At 35.1% G+C, this 17,966-nt stretch overlaps 2 protein-coding genes across 3 annotated transcripts; both read left to right on the forward strand.

Moving 5' to 3' along the window:
- The first annotated feature begins 2,592 nt into the window (after positions 1–2,592).
- LOC120092990 (importin subunit beta-1) lies at positions 2,593–6,614 on the forward strand. Its single transcript, XM_039051275.2, has 3 exons — positions 2,593–2,742; positions 3,278–5,701; positions 5,794–6,614. Exons 2-3 carry the CDS (start codon positions 3,285–3,287, stop codon positions 5,990–5,992), a joined length of 2,616 nt encoding a protein of 871 aa, XP_038907203.2. The 5' UTR covers positions 2,593–2,742; positions 3,278–3,284; the 3' UTR covers positions 5,993–6,614.
- A 3,186-nt stretch (positions 6,615–9,800) lies between these two features.
- Positions 9,801–17,966, forward strand: LOC120067767 (acyl-CoA-binding domain-containing protein 1-like). 2 transcript variants are annotated; one of them, XM_039019343.2, is made up of 6 exons: positions 9,801–10,514; positions 11,303–11,408; positions 11,523–11,623; positions 14,045–14,136; positions 17,029–17,126; positions 17,483–17,966. In XM_039019343.2, exons 1-6 carry the CDS (start codon positions 10,015–10,017, stop codon positions 17,651–17,653), a joined length of 1,068 nt encoding a protein of 355 aa, XP_038875271.1. In that variant the 5' UTR covers positions 9,801–10,014; the 3' UTR covers positions 17,654–17,966. The 2 variants fall into 2 exon arrangements, with proteins under 2 accessions (XP_038875271.1, XP_038875272.1); XM_039019344.2 differs by having other exon boundaries at positions 9,820–10,514; positions 11,526–11,623.

The following is a 17,966-nucleotide window of genomic DNA, read 5'->3' on the forward strand; positions in this document are numbered from 1 at the left end:
ATCAAAGATTTGCATTCTTCCAACTCAAAAAAAATAAAAAGATCTTTATAAGTTCCAAGAAATTTACTTATTCCATTTTATATTTCTTGGTAATTAATTTATACATTCCATAAAAAATGTAATTAATTTATATTATGAACATACCGTTTCAAATAAAAGCTTCAAATACTTAAATAATAAAATAAAATCCACTTTTGATTTTTAAGATTTGAACTTAATTTCTATTGGTTCAATGAATTTCAAAATTAACATTTTTTAAACTTCATATTTGAATTTAATTTTTATTTAGTATTTAAGACTTCATGATCAACATGTTTAATTCTCAAAGTTCAAATTTGATTTTTCATTGATCCTTAAATAGTTTGAAAGTAGTTTCTAAATTAGTCTCGAAGTAGAGGTGACAACTAATTGATAAAATAGAATGGTAGTGTAATAGTTAAACTATGTTGATTGGACTTTAATGTGCATTATCTTAAAAAAAAGATAATAATAAGTTAGACTTTTTATACTTATGAACATGTTCATGTTAGAAACTAATTTCAAATTTTAGATATAGATTAAAAATCAAATTTAAATCTCAAATACCAAGTATGTCAATTTAAGAACTCTAAGAATAAAAAAGACTCAAATTTAAATCTTAAAGAAGCGGGTGTTTGAGATAAGGAGTTGGTTATTATAGTCCTAAGGTATTATAGTTAGGTTATAATACTTTGTGTTTGAGCCGTAGATTATTTTAGTTTCAGTTATAATAATATGTGTTTGAAAAGAAAATAGTAAACACTCTAGCAAAAAATGAAAAAAAAATGATAATGTAAAATAGTAAAAACTATAGCAAATGGGGGTTTTGAAATAGTGTTAGCAAATGGGGGTTTTGAAATAGTGTTGACTGTAGTTAACTGGAGAATATAAACTAATATTTACTGTAGCAAGAGATGATTATTATAATTTTAAGATAGTTTTTGCCTCCAATGCATCCTAAAAATATTAGCTTTGAAAAATTTGGGATGAAAGAAAAACTAAATTCAAACTTTAGGCTTTAAATAATATGACATTTCAAAACATTTGCAAAATCTTTTAAATAAAGTATGGTAAAATATTCACCTTGTATTTAAACTGTAATCTCTGTTGAAAGTGAGGTACAAAAGAATATACAATACATATACAACTCACTAAAAATAATTTAATATGTTGTTGTCAAAGTGGAGTTGATTTATTTATCTATTTTCATCAAAGCTTTGAAGAAAGAGAGGGAGATGGGAGAGGGGTGTTATTGTAATTTGAAAGCAAATGGAAAACATTTTGGTTCAAGTAGATCATACTACTTTAATATATAATTTTGGTTTTGATTATTTTGGTTAATATATCTTCAAAATGTTACTTTCTCTATACTTTCATCTTTGAATTACTTTGGTCCTATATTTTCAAAATATTTAATCTAGTCCATGTAATTTAAAAATGTGACGATTTCTATTTGTAAAATTTAACAATTTTATACGTAATGAAGTATAATGCTAAAATTTTGATAAAAGAATCAAAATAAAAACAAAAATGAAGGTATCAAAATAGTCACTTGTTAAGAATACATGGATAAAGAAGCCAAAATTAAAAATATAATGATTAAAATAAACAGAAAATGAAAGCAAAGTAATCAAAACAAACATTTTGTTAAAAAGATATTTAAAAAATATGCAAAAAAAACAAAAATTGATAAGTTATATCACACTTGGTAACCACTTAGTTTTCAGAAGTGATACATGTTTTCTCATAATTTCTTACCCATAGACTATATAATTCCTACATAAATATTTGAATTATTTGACGATCTTAAAAATATCAAAATAAGCCTTTGATTTATTTTTTAAAAAAAGTTTTAGAGGACCATTTGGATTGACTTGAAAAAAAATATTTTTTACGAAACTCATTTTTATTTAAACATTTTTTTTATAAAAATAGATTAAAATACATTTGAAAAACAATTTTGAGTGGTTGTCAAACACTCTCATTTATTTCAAAATACTTATTTTTTAAAATTAAATACTTGAAAATATATTCTTTGCTTAAAAAAAATATTTATAAAATATAGACAATAAAATAAAATCCTAATAAATGAAAGTGCTGTTTATATACTTATTTATTTATTATTTAAAAAAGAAATTCAAGTGGAGATGAAAGTAGTATTGAAATTTTAAAGCACCCAAATATTTTATAGGTGGGGGGATAAAAAAGCAATAATACGATAATAATGGTGCTAATGTATAAATATATTAAAATCGTAACTTTCAACTAACCGTAGCGTAGGTTACTGTTCCAAACAACGTCTAGGTTATCTTCCCATCATTCAAATTTGACTTTTGCTTTCCTAAGGACCGTCTCACTGTAACATTTTCCAAGTAAAATTAATTTCTACAAATCCAACGGCAGGAAATAGATGAAGACAGATCATCCGTGATCCTGGTCGTCCCTTTTTTTGACTGGACTTGACCAACAACTTTTATTGGTTGAACATATCAGACTCAGATAACCTAAAATAAAACACACCGCGTCGTAAAATTGCCCGAAAATAATAGCTATTTAAAAAATCAATCTGTTTTTGTTTTTTGTATTTCAAATCCAGCTTTGCACTTCGCACTTCTTCTCTCCCTCCTCTTCCTCTCGCTTCTCCACTTCTAGGGTTTTCAGAACGCCGTCTCCAGCCTCTTCTTCGTGTATCTTCTTCAAAATCCATCAATTTTCTAATCTCAGGTAATTATTTCTTGCCCAGCTGCAGCTTTCCCACTGCTATTACCGATTGGAAATGTGCTCACTCCATTTGCGCCTTTTGATCTATGTATCAATGACTTGCTCCATTGTGTTTTTAGTTTATTTTGATTTGGATATACCTTTCTCTGGTGACTTTTAGTTGTTTTAGAGTGTCAGGTTTTATTGGCAAGTGTGGAATTTGTTTCGAGTGTTTGTGTGTGTCATTTCGTCAATAGTCCATTTCGATCTTGTGGGAATTTCTTGCCATGTTATTTATGGTATGGGTCTCTCCGGCTTGACGCTAGGTTTGCATTAGTTGGAGTAAGGGTGGGGTTCTTGCTAGATCAGTTCAAGTATGACTAGGGTTTTTAATGGTTCGTCTGTATTATTGAGATTTGCGATTTTGTATTTCGGTACGATATTTCTTAATGACGCTCGAGACGTGCGGACTAGATCGGATTGGGAGGTTTATATTGGTTTGCGAGTGGGTACTTGTTTGAACTAATGATTGACCGTTGATTGTCTTTCATGTGCTCAGGTGAAATATGGCAATGGAAGTTACACAGGTGCTTCTGAATGCTCAGGCAATAGATGCGTCTGTGAGGAAGCAGGCAGAAGATAGTTTGAGGCAATTCCAAGAGCAGAACCTCCCCAGTTTCCTGTTATCTCTCTCTGGTGAACTAGCGAATGAAGAGAAGCCAGTTGACAGCCGTAAATTAGCTGGTTTGATACTTAAGAATGCCTTGGATGCTAAGGAACAACATAGGAAGTTTGAGCTTGTCCAAAGATGGTTGTCACTGGACGGTAATGCCAAAACCCAGATAAAGACATGTTTGTTGAGTACTCTTTCTTCGCCTGTGGCTGATGCTAGGTCAACAGCATCACAAGTTATTGCTAAAGTTGCAGGCATTGAGTTGCCTCATAAACAGTGGCCTGAATTGATAGGTTCACTTTTGTTAAATGTCCATCAGCAATCAACTCATGTCAAACAAGCCACCTTGGAGACTCTTGGTTATTTGTGTGAAGAAGTTTCTCCAGATGTGATAGATCAAGATCAAGTGAACAAGATATTGACAGCTGTTGTGCAGGGTATGAATGCATCGGAAGGGAACAATGATGTCCGACTTGCTGCCACACGATCTTTGTATAATGCTTTGGGATTTGCTCAGGCAAACTTTAGCAATGACATGGAGCGTGATTATATCATGAGGGTTGTTTGCGAAGCCACCCTATCCTCTGAAGTGAAGATAAGACAAGCAGCTTTCGAATGCTTGGTCTCCATTGCTTCTACGTATTACGACAAATTAGCTAGGTACATCCAGGATATTTTTGGCATTACTGCAAAGGCTGTTAGAGAAGATGAGGAACCTGTTGCACTTCAAGCTATTGAGTTCTGGAGTTCTATTTGTGATGAGGAGATAGACATCTTGGAAGAATATGGGGATGATTTTACTGGAGATTCTGATATTCCATGCTTTTATTTTATCAAGCAGGCACTACCTGCTCTTGTGCCCATGTTACTTGAGACTCTTCTGAAGCAAGAAGAGGATCAGGATCAAGATGAAGGGGCTTGGAATATTGCCATGGCTGGGGGCACGTGTCTTGGGTTGGTTGCACGAACTGTTGGAGATGATATTGTCCCGCTTGTTATGCCATTCATTGAAGAGAACATAACCAAATCTGATTGGAGGCAGAGGGAGGCAGCAACTTATGCCTTCGGTTCTATTCTGGAAGGTCCTGCCCCAGAAAAGTTAATGCCAATTGTTAATGTGGCCTTGACATTTATGCTGACTGCCTTAACACAAGACCCAAATAACCACGTGAAGGACACAACTGCATGGACCCTTGGACGGATATTTGAATTCCTTCATGGTTCAACCGTGGATACACCAATAATTAATCAGGCTAATTGTCAACAGATAATAACAGTTCTGCTCCAGAGCATGAAGGATGTTCCAAATGTGGCAGAGAAAGCCTGTGGTGCTCTCTATTTTCTTGCTCAGGGTTATGAAGATGTTGGTGCATCATCTCCTTTAACTCCCTTTTTCCAAGAAATCGTTCAGTCCCTCTTAACTGTTACTCACAGAGAGGATGCTGGTGAATCACGTTTGAGGACTGCTGCGTATGAAACATTGAATGAAGTCGTTAGGTGTGCAACTGATGAGACAGCCTCAATGGTGCTCCAACTGGTACCTGTCATCATGATGGAGTTGCACAATACCCTTGAGGGTCAAAAACTCTCATCTGATGAAAGGGAGAGACAAGGTGAATTGCAGGGCCTGCTTTGTGGATGTCTACAAGTTCTTATTCAGAAGCTAGGTTCATCAGAGCCTACGAAGTATATGTTCATGCAGTATGCAGATAATATGATGGGTCTTTTCTTGAGGGTCTTTGCTTGTAGAAATGCTACGGTTCATGAGGAGGCAATGCTGGCTATTGGTGCTCTTGCTTATGCAACTGGCCCAGATTTTGCTAAATACATGACTGAGTTCTATAAATATATAGAAATGGGGCTTCAGAATTTTGAAGAGTACCAAGTTTGTGCTGTCACTGTTGGTGTAGTAGGGGATGTATGCAGGGCACTGGAAGATAAGATTTTGCCTTACTGTGATGGGATTATGACTCAGCTGCTTAAGAATCTGTCTAGTGATCAATTGCATCGCTCTGTTAAACCCCCTATTTTCTCGTGCTTTGGTGATATAGCACTGGCTATAGGGGAAAATTTTGAAAAGTACTTGATGTATGCCATGCCAATGCTCCAGCGGGCAGCAGAGTTATCTGCACATACTGCAGGTGCTGATGATGAAATGACCGAGTACACCAACTCCTTGAGAAATGGTATTTTGGAGGCGTACTCGGGGATCTTCCAAGGTTTCAAGAGCTCTCCAAAAACTCAGCTCTTGATCCCTTATGCTCCTCATATACTTCAGTTCTTGGATAGTATATACATGGGAAAAGACATGTGAGTTCTTTGCTGATCTCTCTCTCTCTCTCTCTCTCTCTCTCTGTGAATTGGATTTTTTGTTTATATTTTGCTTGCTTGGTTTTTCTTAGGGATGAGATCGTGATGAAAACTGCCATTGGGGTCCTTGGAGATCTAGCAGACACACTGGGAAGCAATGCTGGTTCTTTGATTCAGCAATCTGTCTCAAGCAAAGACTTCTTAAGTGAATGCTTGTCCTCAGATGATCATTTGATTAAAGAATCTGCTGAATGGGCCAAATTGGCCATCAGCCGTGCCATTTCCATTTAAGGCTTTTGCTGGTTGGCATATTCTTTTCATATTCAGAGTCTTTGCATGCATTTGGGTGTGTTGAGTCGGGGTCCAGGATTGCATCTTACAAGTCGTCGTCACTTATAGACAACGGAAGCTGTTCACTCCCAGTTGTCACTAACTCTTGCATCATCATGAAAGCATTGCTAACTATTGCATTAGCAACGTGAAGTCGGTTCATCTCATTTTGTCATGGTGGAAGCGGGAGGAGTCATCCATTAAGTACTGTCATTTATACAGCTGGGTTGGTTCGAATGTATCTCTGATTTGAGATAAATGCCCAGCCTAGAGGGGCTTACCTTTATGTGGGTCTGGGATGTTGAAAATGGATGAATGCACAGAGGGAGTTGTTTCCCTTGTTATGCCCCGCTTAGGCACCCTTGTGCTACTTTCTCTGAACTTCTACTTCCTTTAGCGGTTCTATTTAAAGATATTATCCATTCATATTTTTGTTCAAAATTTTCTGCATCAGTCTTATGAATTTCAAGGTCTCGTTGTATTCAGTTATTCACCTCTTTCTCTCCACTTCATAATTGTACACCTTCTTTGAGAACAGACACACCTTCATACCAATATACCCTTTAGGGCGTCATTCCTGTAATGTGCATTCTTTTTGGTTAACGTTCTGTAGTTATGTTTCATACCAATATACCCTTAAGGGTGTCATACCCTTAAGGGCGTCGCTACAGTCTTGAAAATTGTCATATCCCACACGCTCTGTAGTTCTGCTTTGTTATGACATTTTGTATGATGTACTGTGTTCTTATAGGAAACATCACATGAAATCTTGCTGGGGATGAAATATTGTAACACTGTAGCGATATCAATGAGAGTTTCCGTGAGATTGTTTATGACCTTTTTTCTTTACTTGAAGGAATAGGGTAGAACTCCGGTAAACCTGGTGTGTGAATCGTTGTTTTCTGAGTTTTTGTGCTGTGTATTCGAACGAAACGTTCACAAGGCCCTTCTCTGTTTGAGGTGAGGATGCTGCCTTGGGCACATTTTTGCATTTGAAAAAAAGTAAGCAAGGAGGGAAGCTTCCTTCACATTCACATATTTATAGAGGTAAAAGCCGTTTTCCCGCTATTTTTAAACCATTTTGCACATGCTTGGAATAATATGTTTATTTTGAGAAGTGTGTTATGTGATGGTAATGATTTGCTTTGTAAAATAAAATGATAACCCAATGCTATATTTACCTTTCCCCTTCTCATCGTATCAGCCATTTCATCTTTAAAAATTATCTCCTCTTCCTTTGTTTTTTCAGGCTCTCGCTGCTCTTTGAAAACTGGCTTGATGTTTATGCTTTGTGGTTTTTTTTATTGCCCAAAAAAAAAAAAAAAAAGAACAGACCAGCACATACCAAAGCTATTTATACTGAAATTATTAAGAATTGTATTTTGTAGAATTTTTGTTGAAAAAGTTTTGATAATTTATCCTGAAATGATTTAGAATTATATTTTCGCAAAAAGAAATACTGAAAGCTATATTTGAATTTCAAAAAAATAAAATAGAAAAGTCAGTTATTTTAATTAATTATTTATTTTAATGAAATTAGTTTATGGAATTGATTGATACAGCGTTTGTAAATTTAACTAAAATATTAGTAATATGGTAAACAGACACAGAATATCTTTTTTATTGTGGTATAAACGATCAACCACTCATTTGATATTTTATTGATAAACACCTTCATTAGATTCGTAGATTGAGATTGAAGGATCAATCACTCGTTTGATTTTTTTTATTTAAAAAATTAGGTTAGATACTCCCATCCGCTTTCATTTTCGAAATCGGGTCAGATTGGTCAGATAATCCAATTTTTTTAAAATGTCGAATGAGCTTTTGGTGACATTAAATTTGGGTGAAAATTTCAAAATATACTCGTTTATATGAAGAAAAAAAACGTTTGGTTCTCGATCACTCTTGATATTGCTCTCTTTCTCTCCCGTTCTTTCTTATTTTTCTCACTCACAAATCACTATTCTCTCTCTAGATCTCTCGCTCTCTCTCAGTCTCGTTCTCACTTTCTCTTGTTTCCTTTCGTTATATCCTTCGAGTTTTGCTGAAGTTGGTTGGAGAAGAAGTCGCAAGCATCGTCAAATAAGTTGGTGGCTGAAGGTCACGTTAAAGAAGAAGGAAAGAGCAAAAGAGATAAATAAATCTGAAGGGCATATTCGTAACTTCACTTATCTATGATATCGGTATAATGTTATTTGACATTTTTTTAACAACCTTGAGTCATTTGTCATTTTAGGCTCAATTTTGTACTCATCCATACAAATATTTCTTAATTTTCTTTACCTTATTTTTCTTAAGAGCCATATATAGTTTTTAAAAGTTTACTTTTTTTTTTTTAATAATTCAAATGTGTTTGCAAAAATACTAAAAGTAGGGAAATTGTTAGAAATAACACTTTTAAGTTTTCACTATACAAAACTAGCACATTTTTTAAAATTCATTCAAATAGCTTTTCTTGGTCCATCTTGGGCTAGATCGACCATTGAAATTTAGTTAAACAAAACAGTTTTTTCTAACTATTGATTGTTTTGGCCCTTCTGAGCCTTTTCTCGGTATAGAGATTAGTCTGAGATTTTAGTAATTTTTTCCAATTTTATGAAAATATCAATATCGATGAAAATTTCGGAAAACTTTATGGATGTTGATGAGAATTGCTATAATTAGTTAATTAAACTTCGATTGTGGCTGAATTAGAATATAATTGACATTTTAAATCGTAATTTCTATGAAGTAAGACAACATCTAGATGTGTAGTGTAAAATATCTATGTAAATGTTAATGCGATAGCAAAAATTTTGAAAATAAATAGAAAAATAAATACAAAATAATATTGATAATTAATTATAAAATTAAATTATGCAAAATATTTACATACAAAATAATTATAAAGGTTTCATTATAAAATGAAGTGGATAAAAAAATGAAAAATAATATCATTAAACTTACATGACATAATAGTGATATAAAAATCATAACATTAAATACAAGAGGGATAAAAAAAACATAACATTAAATATAACTCAACGTGGTGGAAAAAAAATCTATAAATAAATAGAATTTGAGAGAAAATGAATGAATATTAGAGAACCTCACATTGGTTGAAGTTTGAGGTAAAATAATGTGAAAATTTAATGGAAAAGGTTTGAATGAAGTTAAAAATAAATATATGTTATTTTTCTTAATTTTAATTTAATGAAAATGAAAACTTTGGATGATATATCATCAATTCAATTTTGAGATGAAATATAGTAAAAAAATCAAAGGAAAAAAATATTTAAATGAAGTTAAAAATAAATATGTGGTTTTCTTGAAAATAATTTTTTAAAATTTTATTTTATTTTTTATAGTAAAGGGGAGAAAATTTCCATTAAATTAGCATAGCTAAATATTAAAAAAGATTGAAATTTCAAAAAAATTAAAAAAATTAAAAAAAATGGGAGAAATCAAAATACCCCTCTACTCAAATTTTAAGCCTATCGAACTCCCGAAATTTCATTTATATCTAACCGAAATTTTCCTCCAACTTTGGAACACAAATTTAGAGATTTTTACTTAATTAATTTAAATATATATAAATATTCAGAACATCATTTAATTTAATTATGAATGAAAAATGTAGTTGAGCGAGCTGTAAAGAAGAAAAAAGTTGTTGGAATCACCTGCTTCGCATCTCACAGTAAGCGCCAAAGTGAAGACGTCCAGGATGATGGCACGTGTAAATAGTACAAAATCACGTGGGGATTTCCCAATATTGCGTACGCCGCCGCTTTCAATAGACTGTACGTTTGTTGCATAGGTATTTATGCCCTCCGCCAACGCCATCGCCAACGCCATTTTTCCATTTTTCCAATCTTCCAATTTTTTTCTTCGTAGATTCCGTTCCGAATCCAGGGTTTTCCAACTCCTTCAATCAATCTTCTTCTGAATTTCCCTTTCAGATTGGCCTTTACTTCTTCTTCCTTTCTTCAATTGGCCTCGCCATGGCAGAGTGGCAAGACCTTCTCCAAACCCTCTTCATAGGCCTCATCTTCTCTTATCTTGTTGCCAAGTTGATCTCCATAGTCGTCTCTTTCAAGGAAGATAACCTCTCTATCTCTCGTACTGCCTCTACTGCCACCGACGGACCTTCCAAAGCCAACCCAATTGAAACCGACCCGCCAGATGTTGGGTCGGGCTCGGGAGATTTCGGGTTGGCGCACGAGGCTGACTCTGTCATCGCGGAGCATGGTAGTGTCAGGAATGAGAGTATTGGTGGGAGTGATACCGACGATGATGATTGGGAAGGGGTGGAGAGCACCGAGTTGGATGAGTTGTTCAGTGCCGCGACTGCTTTTGTTGCCGCCTCTGCAGCTGACCGGCTTTCACCCAAGGTATCCAACGAACTACAGTTGCAGCTCTACGGCTACTATAAAATCGCCACTGAGGGGCCTTGCAGCACGCCACAGCCGTCTGCCTTGAAAATGACAGCTCGAGCCAAGTGGTATTGGTGTTTCTCTACGTTTAAGGCTTTCTCCCCCTACCTGTTCATTATGAAGATTTGCTACCTAGTTCCTTAGCCATTACTTGGTGAAGAGACTGGTTTAATTATTGCAGGGGCAGTTACATTAGGGAGAAATTATTCGAGTATAGTGCTTTAATTAGTATGCGTTTTAAAAGCCTTGCTCCATTTGGCCCTTTTGATCAGGTTTTCACTGGTGGACACGGGGATGAAACTTAAATTATGACTGTATTTAGGAAACCCAATCCATCTTTGGACCATGGTCATTGTAGTTATGGCATGTGATGAAGTACGTTTATGGAATTTTATTCTAGTAGTTAGGGTAGCAAAATAGTCATTATATACAACAAGGCATTTTGGTGAGATCACTACCAAATTTCAAAAAGGTCATGGAGTTCAAACTCCACCTGCATGGGATATTGAAGTCCTTATTTTTTTTGCTACCAAGTATAGGTTTAGGTCGATGTGTGTCATGTGGTAAGACTAGCTGAACATTGTGTTCGCTCTACACTCACAAATGTATATAAACGTGGTGTTGGTTCTACACTCACAAATATATATAAAGAAAAAATAAACTTTCTCATGTCGTGTTTAAACTGTAAGATGCTTTACACTCTTGTCGTGTGTTATCATGTTGTTATGTTATGATCACAAAAATATGAATTAGAATAGGTGAAGATATCTGAAATCAACTCTTCCGAGGTAACAGCATTTCAGTTCATTTTGGGCTGAGTGTTTTCTTTATACTTATAGGTAATTGTTTTTACCAGGCAAGCGTGGCAGAAATTGGGTGCCATGCCTCCTGAAGAAGCAATGCAAAAGTACATTGATATCGTTACCGAGTTGTTTCCATCTTGGGTGGCTGGTGCAAGTGGGGTGAGAACTTAATTTGTTTATTTCACCATCTTTACTTGTCCTATTTGCTTCTTGTTTGTTTGTTTGTGTTTCTTGTTCTCTTCATAATTAGCTTTGAATGCCTATGAGGACCAGAAGAGCAAAGACGGAAATGCTGATGCTAGAAGTAAAGATTCTAGAGGACCAATGGGGCCAGTCTTCAGCACTTTTGTATATGAGGAAACCGGGAATGAGTTGTAAGGTTCCTTTTAATGTTGAATATAATCGTTCTACTTATAAGCCACGCTTTCGTGTGTTTCCCCCATTTAATTGTTTGAAACATTAAAACTACTTTAGTTGATATTATGAACAGAAATTTACAACTTACTGAAATGTAAAGCTTCTCATGTGAGCTCATAGACATGCGAAAGGAGCTGTGTATAGAGTGCTAATAGGAATAACGAGGTCCTACCAAGTCAAATGCTTCTCTAGCTGTTTCCTTAATCATTAGACAACCTATTATTTAATTTCCAAGCGCAATTCCATAACAAGGCCTCTATTGTAGATGTTTTCTTTCTTCTTCAAATCACATTTGAAAAGTTGCTCCTAGAGCAATGATTGATGCAGGAGCTTGAGATACTAGATCGTTCTCTTATTAGATGAGATGGTGAGCCTGTCACCCTTTTGTCTCATTCATGTCTTGTTCATCCCTTGATCAACAAGGATGCTTTTTTGGTGCTTGACCATTTTTTTTGGTTTGTTAGCTTTAATAAATAGTGGAAAAGTGCATATAGTTGAAAAGGGGAGGAATTAGTTAACGTCCTGGGTCTTGGAGTTTGGTCTATGGTCTGGTTGAAAGAGAGTTCTTTTTTTGGGTATTTCCTACCTGGGTAAAGCCAGCGTTTTCTAGACCCAGGCTTTTGTTCCTTCTGGATATTTTTTCCCCTAGCTTTTCTTGAATGATCTATGGTCCTTTTTGCTCTTTTTCTTTGGGTAAGAGGTTGCTCAAGCAATTTTATTCTAGTCGGACTGATTGGTAAAACGTGGTTGATTTTCAAAACTAAGTAAGAATCTTTCCTGCTCAAGGCCACTTTAATGAGCATTTTCACCCTTTAAGGTCGGGGGTGGAGTTGTAGTTTACTTGTGGAGGTCTAGAGTTGGAATTTTCAGCAATCCTGAAGATTACACTTTTCAGGGGGATGCGTGGTTGTGTTAGACCTCTTCCTTCTCTAAGTTAAAAATCTTGTGAAGGTCCTCATTGATTAAGATGGGCGGAAGATGGGTGGGTAGAGAGATGATTTTGGGGGTGAGCCAAGGTTAGGGGAGTGGGGCCTAGTTTGCTGGCAAGTTAGACGAATACATTGTGTAAATATATGATATAGGGAGCGAAGGGAGAACATCCTTTTTGTTATATTGGAGTAAATGGTTTTGGGAGAGATGGGAGAGCTTCTAATTCTCTCTTGGTCCTTGTATTTCTTCTTGACTATAAATAACAGTTATTGAGTTCTATCAGCTTGTTTCTAGGCTGTTGACTCTTTTTTTTCTCATGGGTGATATTTCTCTGTTTTTTAATTCTCCCTTGGGTCCCTGTATTCCTCCTTGTTGTAGCTTGTTTTTTATATGGCTCTCTTGTGTGCCAGGTCTGTGTTTTATTTTCCTGGTTTGGTCTGAGTAAAAATGGCTCATAATACCTTTGCAAAAAGACGAAAATGGTTAATAATATATATAAAAAAGTACCATGCCTTCCTTCACCAGTTCAGCCTGCAAGAACTGACAATATTGATGAGGGGGTTTTCTTAAGTTTACTATGATTACAATAGAGTGCCAATCTCAACATGATGTTGATGAAAATAATTTGTCTTGATCATCTTACTATTCATTTAAATGGTTGCATGAGTTTTGTCCATTAATGATTTTGTCCCCCCCCTCCCCCCGATAAGAAACTAAAATTTCATTGATAAAAAAAATGAACGAACTACAAGGGCATACAAAGACAAGCCCAACAAAAATAGGAAGCCGAAAAACAAGCTGCAGAAAAAGGCTCCATCCCAATGAAATCAAACCAAGATCATAAAAAGGCTCGGTGATAGATGCCCAAACCAAGATCATAAAACGACTTAGTGACAGATGTCCAAACAAAGGCATTAAATCTAGCCACTTACTCTTACCTCTACCTGGAACGGAGAGAAGTGTGGAAAGAACAGAATCTAATTTACTGTTTCCTTCATAGTTTAGAAGCAATGCCAACATTTTCTTTCTGAGAATTCCTTTCCAACTTCTCTTGATCTCTTCCTTTTTTATTGCTCTATTTTATTTTGAGATTTGAATTTTTCGTTCCTCACTCCATTTTGACTTCCCTCTTTCCCCTTTTGCTTTATTTTATGTTTTTGGGATCTTTATTACAAGTAGAGTAGCTGACTATTTTCATCATTTTGTTATCTTTGTTTAATTAGGCATCATTATTTTGTTAATTTGATATTTGATACTGCATATCTTTTCCTGTTGCTGGAGTCTTAGTTCATTGGTAGCTTATCATTACCAGAAACTTATTGTTAAGTGCTCCTTAGGGAGGGATTCTTCTTTAGCTTTTTTGGATGTAATATCTTTGGATACAATCTGAAGCTTTTCAAGCCCACACAAGGAATCCCACTACTGAAGATTTTGATTTCAACTTTCAGGGAGCTGGAAGATATTCATGGCTTTGCTAGAGAAGGAGAATTAGAAAATTTGCTGAAGTGTGTAGAAAGTGGTGTTTCAGTGAATATCAAGGGTTAGTTTCTCAAGCCATCTTTGTTTTGGTTCTTCACAATTCGTAACTGTGCTTAATGTTTAATGTCTTTGAACATGGGTTACAAAGTCAATAACCTCTTGGAAAATTAAAATTAACTAAAAGAAGTTGTTAACCTATTATTTGACTTCCAAAAATGAGATAGGTTTAATGAGTGATGGAGGTTGGCAAATGAATTGATTCACGATAAACTTCGAAGTAGGCATGTAGACTTGATTTAGTTAGTTTGCCTTCATAGGACTCTAACAATCAAGGATAACGTATTGTGATATTATGGGTATATTTAGTAAATTATTCTGGGCTGGAGAAAGAAAAGCTAATCAAATGAGGCCAATCTGGCTTGAATTATTGTTAATCTGCTTCTGAACTTGTTTCCAAAAAGAACTTTCAAGTGACTCAATGATAAGCTTGATGCCTCTGATCAGTCTATCAGGGAAACGTTGTTTAGCATATTCACCTTTTATATTGAGCCACAAAAGAACTCCTGGTTTGTTAGAATTATGTATGATTTCTAAAGGAACAGCTTACCTTCTGGGTATGTGAGGACTGTGTGTGATTTTTATTTAGACAACCTTCATAAGGATCAACAGATGATTCTGGGGTTGGGTGTGCTTTCATTATGTAGTTCGAGTTTCATTGTCTACTGAATGATTCAATTAGGTGTATTATTGTGCCCCTTTGCTGACTAATATGATGCTGTCATTGTGATTTTCTTCTGTTGCTTTTCTAAATTCATCTGCGATCTAATGAACGCCCCATCGTTGCACTTTGATTTACCAGTAATGATGGTAATGGTATCGTGGTGTCTACATCATTCTCTCTCTACTCTATAGGTTCTATTTTATAGAGTTGGAGCTTCTTCTTTTAGAGGGATTCCCCTTTTCTGTGGGCTTGGTTTTTTGTATGCTCTTATATTCTTTATTTTTATCTCAATGAAAGTCATCGATTAAAAAACAAAAGAAACTAGTCTGGTTTATTTTATTTTGTTATTTTGTTATTTTGTTTTTTTATTTTTATGAATTTATATATATGCTAAAAAGAAATGAGAAACCACTTCATTCCAATTTCCAAAAAAAGGGATAACAAAACAACCTAACAAGCAAAGGGACAAGAAGTCCCTTCCTTGACTGAGATGAGGTTACTAAAACACATTCCAATCTAGGTTAATGGTTCCCTACTTTTTGCTTGTGCTATCCATTTTTTTCTCTTTCTTTTTCCCCTTTGAAAGGAAACATAATGTCATCAATATAATGTCATTTATAAAAGGAGGGGCGAGATCCCCTACCGAGGCTAATTGAATTTACAAGAAATGCACTCCATATATAACTTTTACAGAGTAATCGGAAAACTTATTTCTACAGCTGTAGAAAGGATCTGATCAGTTAGATAAGGGTAATTTCTTTCCTGTACACCAAAAACAGAAGTTCTGAAGTTCCTCTCTTTCCAAGTATTCCAGAGGAGTTTTGTAATGATATTCGACCAAATATTATAGTTTTTTTCTTGAATGGGTGAATAAGCTAAAAGGAGTGAAGGAACAAGGCTAAGAGTTGGCTACAAAAAGTAGCAGCAAATTGACAGTGGATAATAATTGTGATCATGTGATTTTGAATTGTGCCTGCACTTTTCTTGGGTATTGCTGCTGTCCAAGATATCTTCTAGATAAGGATTTTAACTTTCTTCGGATATTTGATTTTCCGAATCACTTTATAAATTTCCGATTGGTGAATGCCCCTTCGGATATTTAGGTCTCTTAGGAGAGCTGCAAATAGAAGTGCCCAAAGGGCTCAATTGTCCAAGTCCATAAAAGGAGATTGGTTGGAGAGAAGCTGACAAAATATGACTCATGAGCGAGAGCCAATCCACATTCCTTCTTCATTGAGATTTCTTCTAGAATTTGACGATACAGACTGAAAATTTGTTTTCAAGAACTTATTTTCAGATCATGTAGCCGATTAAACCTAAATTTTTGCTTCTAAAATTTGCAAATTCCAAATTTCCCTATTCTGTAGAAAGAGAAACTATGTTCCAGATATTTAAATGATTAGCCTTTCTATTTCCTACAACATTCCGGTGGAAATCCTGTGTTTTCGTCTTCAGCATTTCTGTCGAATTACAAAGATGAATTCCATCTTTAACAAAGAGAGAAGATGGGCTGTAGTATTTCCCAACACAGACTGCACGACCCTTGGAAGTCATCCATCTTGTTTTTCCATTGCAGCAACGTCATAATTCTACACCCCATTGATATTTAAAGATTATGGAAATACCCAGAAGGACAAACAATTAGGTGCCCAACTTCCTTTACTACATTCAATTCTATTAGCTTGTAGATGCCTATTGACTCTTTGATATCGATGTCAGGAGAGGAAGTTTGACCAACCAAGCCTATTCTAACAGTCAGGTAGATAACCAATTTTCCTCCAATCGTCCAATTTCATGATTTTTCCTAGAAGACCTCTTTTGGTTAAAGTTCTTTTGTCCCAATTTAAGTAAAGAGCCATTCCTAAACCCTCTGGCTAGATAACATCTAAATCTTTCTTTCCCAAATTACAATAGTTAACTTGAAACTTTCTGAGATCCAAATCTCCACCTAATATGGGGGAAGTCTCATGCCATCCCCACGAGAGAAGAGTCTAGTTGTAACTTGATATTCGAAGTTTAAATTTTGAAATGCTTCATGAAGCTGGGTATAATTTGATTTTAGATAAAAATAACATTTGAAAATATTTTATGGCATGCTGTGCTTCTATTAAAGTTTGTTTCTTTTTTATTGCAAATGATTCAAGCAACATGCTGTCCTGGCTACATTTTTCTTTTCCTTCCAAGGATGATGTTGAGTAATATCTCCTAAACAATTCTTTTGAATGATTGCAGATAGTGAAGGCAGGACCCCATTGCATTGGGCAGTGGATCGTGGTCATTCTAATGTTGTGGAGCTGCTTGTTAGCAGGAATGCTGATGTCAATATAAAGGTGAGGTACCTACAATATATTTAACACTAAATATTTACTGATCAGGATTGCCTGCGAGGTTTCCATACCACCTGAGCCAAACCTCTACTCGGTGGCAGCTTTTGCCTGTGCCACGTTTCTTATTGAAAATGTACTAGTAATATTAGTCAGAAAGGACTTACCTTAGTTCAGGCCAGATTTCAGAGATCTGCAAATTGTCATTTTATTTATTTTGTTAAAAAGTAAATCTGTGCATTTTAGATGGTAGATTTGTTTTTTAAATGCTCTATACAAAATTACAACTCAGTAATAGTGACCTACTGGGTCAAACCCTTCGTTTCCTATGTGAATGAAATTTTGTGCACTTTCTGATGTAGGACGTCGATGGCCAAACTCCATTGCATTATGCCGTTATATGCGACCGAGAAGCGATTGCCGAATATCTCGTGAAGAACAATGCTAACGTTAGCGAAAAAGACAATGATGGAAAGTCACCTTGCGATATTTGCGATTCTAACTGGCCTTTCATGGTCTCTGCAGAGAAGTAGAAAATGGCAGATGGTTTATCATGTTGGGTGTGCCTTTTCCCTTCTATCTTCTAATTGATTATTTCACTCGTTCCTTTTGAATGTAAATACTCCCATGCATGGCCTTTCCTAACAACTTCTTTATAAATAGATTTGGAGTATTTATCACGTTTACCTGTTCCATATCCCAATGCTGAATATTACTATTTAGGGTAAAATAGATAGATAGATAGCCAGATATCATACTTAGTATTTTTATCTCATGGGAAAATTTTCTACTACTTAATCTCTCAGGATTTCTACAGTATCTAATAAGAATAGCATGTTGATGGAA

The sequence above is a fragment of the Benincasa hispida genome, chromosome 12, assembly GCF_027475165.1.
Source record: "Benincasa hispida cultivar pf3 chromosome 12, pf3_genome.v1.1, whole genome shotgun sequence".
In the NCBI taxonomy this organism is placed as follows: Eukaryota; Viridiplantae; Streptophyta; class Magnoliopsida; order Cucurbitales; family Cucurbitaceae; genus Benincasa; species Benincasa hispida.

Excerpts from the sequence above, each read along its gene's own strand:
- LOC120092990 (XM_039051275.2), top strand. The coding sequence starts at position 3,285 with ATGGCAATGGAAGTTACACAGGTGCTTCTGAATGCTCAGGCAATAGAT. Across the intron at positions 5,702-5,793 it reads ATATACATGGGAAAAGACAT|GGATGAGATCGTGATGAAAA; the intron begins GTGAGTTCTTTG and ends GGTTTTTCTTAG.
- LOC120067767 (XM_039019343.2), top strand. The coding sequence starts at position 10,015 with ATGGCAGAGTGGCAAGACCTTCTCCAAACCCTCTTCATAGGCCTCATC. Across the intron at positions 11,409-11,522 it reads GGGTGGCTGGTGCAAGTGGG|AAGAGCAAAGACGGAAATGC; the intron begins GTGAGAACTTAA and ends TATGAGGACCAG. Across the intron at positions 14,137-17,028 it reads TGTTTCAGTGAATATCAAGG|ATAGTGAAGGCAGGACCCCA; the intron begins GTTAGTTTCTCA and ends GAATGATTGCAG.